Below are 13,416 nucleotides of genomic sequence, written 5' to 3'. Positions count from 1 at the left end.
TAACTTTACTATAAATCAACTGTCTCATTATACTTGCTCAACAGGTTGTATCATTTAGTTTTATACACCTCCATATTAGTGATTGTTACAACAATCTGTGTAAAACAATATTACTCTTGCACCATTTTTGATAAGAGCTTACACAACTTTGAACATGTAATACATAAATATTTAGAACAACATGAATAATTTTTATGTGGTGCTTTATTTTCTTTGTTTGCACACACACCATTTCTAGATTTTTTTTGTATCAAATTTGAGTACCAGTGCATTTGGCGGTTATTCATAACAGCTATTGTATATACTGACATGTCTATTAGAAAATGATCATCACAATTACAGTATCTGGGCCTGTATTGGGTGTGTAGAATTCTAGTCCTAATGGAGTTGGATGATGTAAACCACACCATGCACAAGTGTGATGAAAGTGTAACATTGTAGAATTTGTCAAATATTAACTTCGTACATTTACAATTTAATGTGAAGAAAGTGTATTGTTAATGTGTCTCCATTATTTTCAAGTAAAATCTTTGAATTAAATTTGGGTTTGCAGCTGCCCTTGGTGGATGTGGATCAGACACTTTTTCAGCCCTTCCCACCTGAGTTGGTTTTCCAGAACTTCATGGCTGCACAGTCTTACAAGTTGCAGTTGCAGCTGTTTAACAATGACAAGGTACAGACTTGATGGATCGAAAACCCTAAGAACATGTTGAAAGTGATAAACGTTGTGTGTCATCATAGGTGATCAGAGTTGTGTGTCAGAAATTAAGATCACATATTTTATACAGGGTTTTTGCGGGGCATTAATAAGCATTAAAAGTCATTAAATGTATTTTCTCAAAATTAACACCCGAAATGGCATTAAAAAGCATTAAATACAATGTCCAGAGGCATTAAACACATAACACAATCGTAGGACTGAGTCAATATGTCAGTAAATTAAAAGATACATGAAAATGAACTTAACGTCTATTTGTGTGTTTCTTTTCTTTGGCTCTGACTTTCAAACTGGTAAAGTCCAAAAACATTAAAAGCATTGCGAGACAGCAAAATCAAATGACTCTGCCATTATTTTGTCACTAGGCGTGTAGTATATAACTGTGACACCATGTCATGTTAATAAGGAAGCTGAGCTTGTTTCACACACAACACCTTTGTTGCAGTCTCCAGTTCAACACACATGCGCTAACTTGGCTAACAATTAGCAATTCTCGTAACGCAGACACCTCATGATCTAACTTTTCAACTTTTCGAGATTATTATTGTCAAATGCTTACAATTGTGTGCATACACATAATTGTAAACATATGCGGTAGGACATGGGCATTAAACTGTCTTTAAGTGGCATTAAAAATGGCATTAAAAAGCATAACATTTGATTTGTTGATACCTGTAGAAACCCTGTTATATAACCTATTAAAAGATTGGACTCAATCCAATAACTAAAGCGGGAAGTGATCTTGTAAAAATAAAGCTTAAACATACCCAACTGTTAAGTTTGATATCATTTTGGTTTCACAAACTTTTTTTTATAATGTTGGCTGTTTGTTTCCTGTAAAGGTGTCACGCAATGTGAAGCTGGAGCATCAGGGGTCACCTTATTTCTGTGTTGAAGGTCCGAAGGAGGCAAGGAGTAAAGTTGCAGCAGGACTGTGTGTGACTTTTACGGTGTGCTTCACTCCACTGGAAAACAAGGTCTTGAACCTTTACTTTCACTCACTATCAGTCTTCTGAATAATGGCATTATATGATAACGCTGTTACTTTTACTAGTCAGGAGTAATCTAAATAATTACTTTTATGTACGCCGTTAGTGAGACGTTTGATGTAATGTGGTTTGCTACTTTTGATGTGGTTTGTCAACAAGACTGTGTTGGAACCACAGCAAGTTTAATGCAGGAAATATATTTTTGCTAATAAAAGCAACAACCACCACCACACTAAAATTAACTTTATATCAAATAGAAGGAGACAACATCACTGATTATTTTTTAAATCTGACTAACTATTGTTCTAATGAATCAGTGTAGAACACTAAACTCTTAATCCACTGCGTGGAGCGTGATTGCATACAAGGGATATGCCTGTGAATATTGTCAATATTATCCAATTCATGATATTCTCAGAGCATTGAGTCGGTCGCAACTGGACTGTTCAGATTGTCTCTAACCTGAGCAAGCGCATTCATTTCATGCACATATTTAGAAAGGACAGCTCTAGTCTGAGAGCATGGTGCAGGATCCCATATATATCCTCTAATATTGGGGACATGTCCATATTTAAGCATGAACTGATAAAGTCTGCTCAGAAGATAGTTTAATAAGCATATGAACGTATAAATAAACGTATTATAAGACAATCTAAATAAGTCGAGTTGGGATCTATTCATTGCTCCGAGAACAAAAATAGCTGTTGACACTAGGCCAGAAATCAAGTCACTTGATCATGTTTATTTAACAAACAAGTGACCAAAGTTAAAAACTGGCATTAATGTTTTTTCCACTCATGTTTGTTTATATTTTCTAAATTTCTTAATAAGGACTACCACCATAAACTGGTCTTTGTGACTGAAAGGGAGCAGTTTGAGGTGCCCATCCGTGCCATTGGACCAAGAGCCAGTCTGAACTTTCGCAATGAGTTGCATTTACCAGTGTGCTTTGTAAAAGCCTCCACACAGAAGACTCAGCTTGTACGCAACCTAGGAAACCGAATAGGCATCTTCAAGCTACATACTCAGAGGTGAATACAAATACTTCACTCAAATTACCAATCACTCATTCACTAAATAATTGTAGATATACACATTAATAAGCTTTGACAATAGTCTCAATTAGTCAACATCTACGGTGTATTTGACACAAAGTTAGTCCCTATTTGCTCTTATGGTCATTTTCTTGCAGTCCTTTTTCAGTAACTCCCTCCTCCGGAACTCTTGACATTGGCGAGGGCATGCAAGTCACTGTGGCTTTTAATCCGATGACCATAGGGGACCACCGTCAGGATCTGCTGCTGCTATATGACACTGGTAAAATACATTTGTTTCTGTGAAAACAAGGACAACTCTGGGTACTACTCAAGGCTCCTTCTCTTTCCCGGGCACATAGACCATAAGGTACCCGAGCCTCTGGATCCATTTAGGTTTAGATACACGCTTCAGCCTTTTAGCTCCTTTCACCCGATCCTTCATACGCAGTAGCTGTTAGAAGAGGTAGAAAACTGCACTCTGTGAATTGTTCTAACATGACAAACATCAGCACAGACAGACATAGACCATTCGACCTGGCTGTCTTTCCTTTACTTTTGGTTTTATGAGTGATGAACCAAAAATTTTATCGACTTGTGTGACACAACTTGTCTGGTTCTCATCAAAATGGAATAGACTGTTCCCCTCTGGAGTTGCTGCTGTTGAAAGACATACTAGTGTGGGCCAATTAAAAGGGGGTGATGCCTATAAGTACTGTGCTGTATATTGTATAGTCATTCTGGGTGGATGAGAAAGTAAATTTTCTACTCCTTCAGGTCAGGTTAAAGGTCTAGAGTATGGGTGTCAAACTCTGGCCCACGGGCCAAATATGGCCCGCCGTGTAATTTCACTTGGCCCTTGAGGCGATATCAAATTAACACTAGAGCTGGCCCGCCGATTATATACAGCGGCAATGCCGCGGTAACACCGCATTCACCGCTAATTCTCATACTTGCCAGCCCTCCCGGGAGACTCCCAAATTTCAGTGCCCCTCCTGAAAATTGTCACGTCCGCTTTTCATCCAGTCCAACGAGTGCTGGCCCAGTCACATAATATGTGTGGCTTCTGCACGCACACACAAGTGTGCATATTTGATCAATAGCGATACAGGTTACACTGAGGGTGGCCGTATAAACAACTTTAATACTGTTAGAAATATACGCCACTGTGAAGTATGCGTGGCATTCACTCGTGTGTGCGTACAGAAGCCGCACATATCTTGTGACTGGGCCGGCACGTTGTTAGAATGGATGAAAAGCGAATGTGACGACAGCTTGTAGAGGACGTTAAATGCAGTGTCTTTAAGGCACGCCCCCAAGACTACGAGATATAATGACTGATGAACACCTTCGTTCGATAATAAAGGTTGCCTCAGCTCAAAGCCTGAGCCCCGACATTAATGAACTAGCATCCAAGAAAAGATGCCAGGTATCTGGCTTGGGCACATCAGATTAGATCAGTGTATTGCAAACTGAGCAGTTTAAAGTCCTGAATGGTTGGTTTATTCATTGTTATTTTATTTTCAAATTTATTAGCCTGTGGAAAAAGTTAATGTTGATATTTACCACAGAAGGCTGCAAAAAGAAAAGAGGCATTACATTTTTATTTAAATTGTATTTGATATGCCATTGATATTTTTTAATTATTATTATCATTTGAAACTCGATTTTGCATGTCACTATGAAGTTATATAAGCCTTGCTTGTTCAATATTCAATGCAAAACTTGTTTGGGTCCCTATTAAAAGGTTAATTTGTTCAACCTTGGCCCGCGGCTTTGTTCAGTTTTAAATTTTGGCCCACTCTGTATTTGAGTTTGACACCCCTGGTCTAGAGTGTCATTTGTGCGTATGCAACAAATATATAGTATATCTGGCGTTCTTGGAGTCCCTCAGGAGGGTGCTGAACGGCATTCCTGTTGTTGTTCTGCTGGGAGATTTCAATAACCATGTTGTCAACGAGAGTTTAAACTTGAGGGACGTAATGGGGAGTTATTTGCTAACCACAGTTTGCCTTTAACAGACACCATGTTCATATATAAGGATTCCCATAAATGCTCCGAACACCAGTATATCTTAATCAGTCCGCAGGCCTATGATCGACTTTGTAGTTGTATACAGTACGTACCACTGTGATTTTGCCACATTCCTGTGAGAATCTTGCTTTGAAGCATTGAGGAGTGGGACTACCCAGGACGAGCTGCAGTGTGCTCAAACAACTACCAGATACCACCTGTGAGAAGATAATACTCTATACATTTTTTCTCTCTCTGACCTATTAGGTCGGTACTGCATTATTCACGTATTCTTAACTCACGCTTCAAGTCAAAATTGAAGCAAAATTCAACTGGTCGCATCTGTAGTCAGAGATGTCTTGGACGCGCGGGTAAAGAAAGGACCTAAAATGTCAACTGATCACAACCTCGTGATAAATTGGATTAGATGACGGGGGAGATGCCAAAAAGTCCTGGCAGACTCCAGCGTATAATGAGAATGTGCTGTAAATGTATGGCAGAGACAACTTCATCAAGGCCCAACTCACACTCCTGTTATTTAGTCCCACTGGGCTTTGTTTCGTGCTTGCATGAGTGAGGTTGCTAATCAGAGTCGTTGCAAAGTGGTTTGTGCCAGTCCTGGTGGTAACCCGTGAACTCGATTGTGGAAACGAGAGGTTAAGTGGGCCTTCAATCTGAAGCTACTGAGCTTGGCTGGCTTGTGGGACTCTTGGTTGATATGTTTATGTAACATTGAATGGAAGTAGAGAACAGTACAAGACAAGTACTCAAGAAAGGGTACTTTCGGCTAATCATAAAGATATATTTATGTCACTTGCATGTAAATATGAATAGTCAGAAACATTGGCTATAACACATACATTTAAATCAGGCATTAGTTCATGCACTGTACATTCTAGCCTTAGTCTACTCTTTCGGTAGATTTACCTAAACTTTCTATAGTAGATTTACTGATCTCTTGGACATGAATTTATTTGACTTTTATGTATTTTATACCCTCACCGTCTATTCCTTTCCACAGGTGAAGATGTGCATATAACCCTGCACGGTTCCTGTGAGGAGTTGTCCCTCCATCTTATCCCTGAATACCTTCATTTGGAAAAGACATATATGTCCTTGTCAAACACACACACCGTGTGCCTCACCAATACTAGTGATATCACTCTTAAATACCGGTGGACGACATGGGCAAGTCAACAAGAAGAGAACATGTACGTTGTGACTCAAATATCATTCGATTTGTTGTATTTCTCTGTGTAATATTTATAAAGTATTTAATGACTTGAAGACAAATCACATACAATAGGAAGGAGATTCATACGGCTCCATTCGTTGTTGTTTACCTGACACATGAACGTGACAAATTTGGGGCGTGCACTGTCCACTTTCGCCGCCAGATGGCTGTAGAGTGTTGAATACCTTAAAATGCTTTTTGTGGCAATTCCAACTTTGACCACAGTGTCAGTTGCTATGAAGAGTGGTGTTTTCCATCATTTTCAGCAGACTCCATTGCAAAACAATTCCCCCCAGACCCCCTTCCTCTCACGCGAGATCCACATACCAATGGTGCCAAATGAATCCCGTCCCTACTGTACTAAAATAATGCTAAAATCTCTATCCAGGAAGCAGATTTCACAGTATTGTTATTAATAGCTTACATTTTTGATTGGCAACACTTTGTTCTACGAACTGCCTCTAATAATTGCTGAACTAACTCTTTGTTTTTGCCTTCCCTTTCTGCTATCTCTAGGGATAGCTCAGTGCTTGTTCAGTGCCGGTCTGATTCCCCAGGCATACATCGGCCTCTCCCATCCCTACTCTCTCTCTCACAAGGGTGCATAACAGTGGAACCAGCGGTGTGTGTTTGCCTTCCAGCTTTGTATCTGTTAATTAACCTATCTACTTACCACCTTCCTACATTTTTGAGCCTCAGATTTTCTTTATAAAGACATTGTGACTAATTGCTAAGATAATCAGTTGTATTCTAAATGAATATGCACAACCTTAGCTTCCAGCCTAACCTTTCCAAAAATGCTCTAGGCCTCTTTCCTAGCACTGAAAATGTGTATTACAATACTGTAAGTACATATGTATGCCTGTTTTACATTTACCTACATTTTTTTGTCAACATGGCTTAGGTGGGAGAAATATGGCCAAACACCACATCGCGTTTCAGCGTTGTCTTCAAGCCCGAGGAAGCCAAAATATATCAACAAACTATATATTGTGATGTCACAGGTTAGTGTTTGGCTGGAAAATGTGCTAGAGACTGAACATAACCTAATTGTTACGATCCGCTGCACGGATCATAGTTTGTTTATGTTTCTCGTCACATATGTTTTCAGCACATTTGATTTGGTTTGTGTTCAGTTGCCATGTCAGCTGATTACTTTCACCTGCCTCTGGTTAGTGTTCGGGACGCGCACCTGTTGCCCGGGCACTAATCAGAGGGCTATTTAGTCTTTGCTCTGGCCTCACTCTGTCTGGCTTCGTAGTTTGTTCCCATACAACTGTTAACGACTACTTTGATTCTGCTAGCTTTTCACGCTATGCTATTTTTTCCTGCTAGCTCCCACGCTAGTCCTTTTGTTTTGCCTTTTGTGCTACATGCATGTTTTTTGTTTATCCATCATATGATTTATATTTAAAATAAATCATTTTCCTACCTGCAAGCTGTGTCCGAAGCCGTCTGCATCCTTGGGAGAACCACACCCGCATCACTATGCGACCACGTCGTTTCAGTACGAAGCCAGCAGAAAACAATTCTCCCGCACTGGCTAACGAGGAGTTGGACGAAGGTACGCTCATGGTGTTGCGAGCGATGGAAGCCGAGACGCTTCGCTATTCGACGGAGGAGAGGTCGAATCTCATGTGGGGACCTGGAGGCTCTCTTATCCCCATCGATTCCCTCTGGTCGGAAGACATCGCCGCTACACCGCAGTACCGTGCGCGCCGTCAAAGACGGAAGCCGGCCAGGAGGTCTTTCCCTCGCCGCCAAGACGCGCCGCTCCTGCAAACTCCTCCCTCGGACCGAAGCAAGCTACATGCAGCTCAAACTTCCCCTCCTCAGACGTTTGGCAACCCAATCGACCACTTCGCCAAACACTTCTCCGATTGGGCTGTCAGTCACATGGACAGTTGCAACAGTGATGTCATTTCATTGGCGCCTCCCGAAGAGGTAACTCCGCCCACTTCTGATGACATCATTGAACAAGATTTTTTTTTTTCCCTCTTCTAATTCTTTCTGTCAGCCAATACCAAATGATTTTCATTCTAAGATAAAACATTATCAGGACATTTTTGCTAAGTGTAAATCTAGTCAGTCACATTCTGATTTTCAAACTCCACCTCCAGTGACTTTGTTTCCGCCCCCAGTGACTATTGCTCCGCCCACTGCACATATTTTTTCCCCCTGTGCTCCCACCCAATCTCAAGTGAGGAGTAATAATAGTAAATTTGGACAATTTAAAGAAGAGTATACCCCCCTCCATACCTCCCCCCACCCACCCTTGAAGACGGTTCCAAACCGCAAAGAGCGCGTCTGGTATCCGCGTCTTGAGGGGGGGGCTAGTACTGGGAACTGTGCTAGTGCGGTGGCACAACTTCGGCGTACTAAGCCGCAACCACCTGCACGGCCACCGCCACCAGTTTTTCGGCGTGCTAAGCCGCAACCTCCTGCACGGCCACCGCCACCAGTTTTTCGGCGTGCTAAGCCGCAACCCCCTGCACGGCCACCGCCACCAGTCTTTCGGCGTGCTAAACCGCAACCTCCTGCAAGGCCACCGCCACCAGTCTTTCGGCGTGCTAAACCGCAACTTCCTGCAAGGCCACCGCCACCAGTCTTTCGGCGTGCTAAACGGCAACCTCCTGCAGGGCCACCTCCACCAGTCCTTTGTCCTGCTAAGTCACAACCGCCAGCTAGGCCACCTCCAGCTGCACCTCGGCTAGCACCTGTTCCTGCACCTCGGCTGACACACCAAGCTTCGTCTCCAGTACCTCCACCACGCCAAGCTCCACCATGCCAAGTTCCAAGGCTGGTTCTCACACCAGCGCCGGCTCCAAGGCTGGTTCTCACACCAGCGCCGGCTCCAAGGCTGGTTCTCACACCAGCGCCGGCTCCAAGGCTGGTTCTCACACCAGCACCGACTCCAAGACCAACCCCTGTCCCGGCTCCAAGGCTGGTTCCCACACCAGCGCCGGCTCCACGGCTGGTACCCACACCAGCGCCGGCTCCACGGCTGGTACCCACACCAGCGCCGGCTCCACGGCTGGTACCCACACCAGCGCCGGCTCCAAGGCTGTTTCCCACACCAGCGCCGGCTCCAAGGCTGGTTCCCACACCAGCGCCGGCTCCAAGGCTGGTTCCCACACCAGCGCCGGCTCCAAGGCTGGTTCCCACACCAGCGCCGGCTCCACGGCTGGTACCCACACCAGCGCCGGCTCCACGGCTGGTACCCACACCAGCGCCGGCTCCACGGCTGGTACCCACACCAGCGCCGGCTCCACGGCTGGTACCAGAACCTGCACCTGCTCCACGTCTGGTACCAGAACCTGCACCTGCCTCCACGGCGACGACGTCTCCTCCTGCCTCCACGGCGACGACGTCTCCTCCTGCCTCCACGGCGACGACGTCTCCTCCTGCCTCCACGGCGACGACGGCTCCTCCTGCCTCCACGGCGACGTCGGCTCCTCCTGCCTCCACGGCGACGTCGGCTCCTCCTGCTTCCACGGCGACGTCGGCTCCTCCTGCTTCCACGGCGACGTCGGCTCCTCCTGCTTCCACGGAGACGTCGGCTCCTCCTGCTTCCACGGCGACGTCGGCTCCTCCTGTTTCCACGGCGACGTCTGCTCTCTCCTCGTCTTCGTCTCAGCGACCTCGAGTGGTCTGGCTGCGCAAGCGGCGCTCTCGGAGGTTTGTTTATGGACGCCAGTGGCGCAAACAGCAGCGACACCCGAGACGTAGTCGTAGAACTCTCCGGCTGCTGAACTTCTGGCGCCACTCACGCCCACCTTCTCGGCAGCCACGAATGTGGCCTTTCCGTGGTCGCCCGCCTCGCCTGCGGCAGCGGCGTTCCACTCGCCGCCGCCACCTGACTCTTCCCCGGTGGATTCGGGGACACGTGGCCTGGCGACCCACCACCAAATCCTCCCTCCACCCTCCCTTGACTCTCAAACTATTTCTTGTTTTTTGGGTTCTAGTTTTATTTAGTGTCAAGGGACATCTGGAATCTGTCCTTTAAGGGGGGGGTACTGTTACGATCCGCTGCACGGATCATAGTTTGTTTATGTTTCTCGTCACATATGTTTTCAGCACATTTGATTTTGTTTGTGTTCAGTTGCCATGTCAGCTGATTACTTTCACCTGTCTCTGGTTAGTGTTCGGGACGCGCACCTGTTGCCCGGGCACTAATCAGAGGGCTATTTAGTCTTTGCTCTGGCCTCACTCTGTCTGGCTTCGTAGTTTGTTCCCATACAACTGTTAACGACTACTTTGATTCTGCTAGCTTTTCACGCTATGCTATTTTTTCCTGCTAGCTCCCACGCTAGTCCTTTTGTTTTGCCTTTTGTGCTACATGCATGTTTTTTGTTTATCCATCATATGATTTATATTTAAAATAAATCATTTTCCTACCTGCAAGCTGTGTCTGAAGCCGTCTGCATCCTTGGGAGAACCACACCCGCATCACTATGCGACCAAGTCGTTACACTAATGAGACTAATACTGACTGTTACTGCATAATTCAAACCAATTCAACAATAAAATAATAGCATTTTATGGAATACTATTATAAGTGCTTTTATTTTATAATTGTTTACAGATTACATATAATGATATAATGTACCTGTAGGCCGTGTACATTTTATATATTTCCTGTGTGATCTTATGCTATTTGTATAAATTCAGTTTATAATGTTTAAGATTTAATCCAATTTGCGTTTTACATGTATATAACATCATATAGTACAGTTTTATGTAAACTTAACTTAATTTGAGGGGCTGGGTTTTATTTTTCCATTGTATCTTTAAAACTTGCTAAAATTACAAATGCAGTCTACCTAAATAATTTTATTCCAATTTTATTGGGCAAGATTATGTTGCTTGTTGCAGAAGCAGTAAGGGTAGTTCCATCAATTAAGTGCCAAATAAATGAGATAGAAAGTCCATCTGATGATTTTAGAATATTTAAACACAAAACATTTTGCATATGACGCTTTACAACTAAATCACTTGTCTCCTGCTTGTATATACCGTATTTTTCGGACTATAAGTCGCAGTTTTTTTTATAGTTTGGCCGAGCTCCAGTGCGATTTACATGTTTTTTTCCTTTTTTATTATGCATTTTCGGCAGGTGCGACTTATACTCCGGTGCGACTTATACTCCGAAAAATACGGGGTAATTAAAAGTACATATTATAATGGAAAATGATCAGTTAGTGCTTGTAATCGCTTGACTATACTTTTTTACAGTACAACTTTTACGGTTTTGTTCTTCTGACCCTGTGTGCTGTACATTCCTGCTTACAATATGATTGTCTTTCTTCCTTTAGGCCAAACATCTCATGTCCCCCTGACAATCAAGGGTGAGGGTTTGGGACCTGAAGTGCAGATTAACTGTAACCTAATGGATATGAAAACCATATTCATAGGTCAAACGGTGTCTTATGAGGTAATTAATTTATCAGGACACGCTCATGATGTAACCAAATTGCGTGATAAATTATAATCTTGTTTCCTGCAGGTGCAACTTCTCAACAATGGGCTGATTGAGGCACCTTTTACGCTATTAAGTCCCAACTCTACTTTTGGTCAGTTTTTCTCATTTACTCCCAAGGAAGGTGTTGTTTCTTCCGGGGCTTGTCAGATTGTAAAAGTCACCTTCCATTGTAACATCTTGGGAGCTTTCGCTGAGGACTTACTGCTCAGTGTTAAAGGACAGCCTCAACCACTCACAATGACTTTCAGGTGAAGTTGGAGTGTATGTAGTACAGATCACAATATAGCACAACCGACTGTTAATGACAGTCGGTTAAAACTATATTATTATCACGATAACCTAAACCCTAACCGTAAGAAAAGTTCTCTTGACAATATTTCAATTTTAGACCAACTAACGGTTTCTCTTTTCTGTTTCAGGGGTTGTGTCATTGGGCCCACATTCCACTTCAATGTTTCAAAGCTGAATTTTGGAGAGGTATCATTTGGTCAGTATCTTTTATTTTCCATATGCTACACCGTTCTACAGTTATTTCATAAACATGAGGTTTAACACAACAAGAAATTATCCACTCTAGTGAGCTTATTATGTTCTATATTGTTTGATATCTGGTGTTGAAGTTGTTGTTTTTGTACTTTTGTGCAGGTTTCCCCCAAACAGAAACGTGTTCGCTCATCAACAAATCATTTGTTCCTATGACCTTTTCCCTGCGTATTTTGGGAGATGGGGTGGGATCCACCAGTGTGACGAGTGACCAACAGGTGTGCGAGCTGTGCAGGAACAATTGGCAATGCACTTCTGATAACGACCCCAGCGCAAGGCCTGTTGAATTCACCGTCATTCCTACGTCCGGTACTGTGCGTGCCATGTCAGATGTCAGCATCAAGGTACCATTCCAGCAATGTCCTCTTAATATTTCCTTTGGAAAAAAACGATGTTTGCAATAACTTAATGAATACATATACAATACACTTATATAATACTTTATTTATGCTGCATGTTTTCGTTTTTGCATTGTCTCTACAGGTGACATTGTGCTCCAACACAGTCAAACAGTACAGGGTGGCTCTAGCGGTAGACATTGAGAATGTTGGAAAAGAAGTCATGGCTCTGCCCATTATTGCGAGGTCAGACACCCTAATGAAAGACAAGTTCACATCCAGTTCTAGTCAGAAGTTTACATACATTAATTTTGGGCTTGAATGTTTTATTAATGTTGACGAGAATGGTAGGGGGTAACTGAAGATGTAGTATTAGCTTGTATCTTCCACATTCTGTAAATTCTACTGACTTATTATTGTATTATTTTGAGAGTTACATATGTCTTTTGTAAATGTATTTGTCTCCATGAGCTGTAATACAATTAATTTTATACAGTACAATTATAATATTTTACCATCCTTACTAAATATAAAACAATGGGAATGTCTATTGGCAGTTACATGTAGAAGTTATAAAGTGCAATTACTGGTGATGAATTTCCTTTCCCCGCTAACACAGGTGTATTGTTCCTGATATAATAGTGGAAACACCATTATTGGACTTTCAGAAGTGTTTCATCAATCACCCTTATGAAAACAAAGCACGCCTGACAAACCCTGGTTCTCTTCCTGTCTGCTATGGAATGTTGGAGCAGGTAAATAAGTTCAATACCCAGTGAAGAGCTGCCCTATCACTTTTGGGGCAAATAAATGGAACGGTCAATAGCCAAGTCAGTGGCCTGATCTCAACTCAGTAGACCAGGGGTTTCTAACTGGCGGACCACGGTCTGAGTCTAAACTGTTCTGGACATTATGTATAGTGTAGAAATGATTGAAGTATTTTAGGTTTTGATTTTGACTGGCAAAGCTATTATAAACTTTGCGGCACTTGTTGTGATCAGATCAGGAAAAACACTGCATGCAAGTTACTGTAAGCTATCCCACATGATATTACTCAGCCAATCC

At 43.0% G+C, this 13,416-nt stretch overlaps 1 protein-coding gene across 1 annotated transcript in view; it reads left to right on the top strand.

Annotated features, from left to right (window-relative positions):
• The window catches only part of hydin (HYDIN axonemal central pair apparatus protein), a 112,438-nt gene that overhangs the window by 5,572 nt on the left and 93,450 nt on the right, over positions 1 to 13,416 (top strand). The window contains exons 3-15 of the mRNA XM_061969863.2: positions 554 to 673; positions 1,561 to 1,695; positions 2,539 to 2,738; positions 2,900 to 3,024; positions 5,776 to 5,965; positions 6,505 to 6,610; positions 6,893 to 6,992; positions 11,304 to 11,422; positions 11,495 to 11,718; positions 11,890 to 11,957; positions 12,116 to 12,357; positions 12,497 to 12,597; positions 12,971 to 13,106. Of these exons, the coding sequence (XP_061825847.2) occupies positions 554 to 673; positions 1,561 to 1,695; positions 2,539 to 2,738; positions 2,900 to 3,024; positions 5,776 to 5,965; positions 6,505 to 6,610; positions 6,893 to 6,992; positions 11,304 to 11,422; positions 11,495 to 11,718; positions 11,890 to 11,957; positions 12,116 to 12,357; positions 12,497 to 12,597; positions 12,971 to 13,106 (1,866 nt within the window). The remainder of the gene's footprint in view (positions 1 to 553; positions 674 to 1,560; positions 1,696 to 2,538; positions 2,739 to 2,899; positions 3,025 to 5,775; positions 5,966 to 6,504; positions 6,611 to 6,892; positions 6,993 to 11,303; positions 11,423 to 11,494; positions 11,719 to 11,889; positions 11,958 to 12,115; positions 12,358 to 12,496; positions 12,598 to 12,970; positions 13,107 to 13,416) is intronic.

The sequence above is a fragment of the Nerophis lumbriciformis genome, linkage group LG10 (assembly GCF_033978685.3).
Source record: "Nerophis lumbriciformis linkage group LG10, RoL_Nlum_v2.1, whole genome shotgun sequence".
NCBI lineage: Eukaryota > Metazoa > Chordata > Actinopteri > Syngnathiformes > Syngnathidae > Nerophis > Nerophis lumbriciformis.
This window is presented reverse-complemented; position numbering and strand designations above follow the sequence as displayed.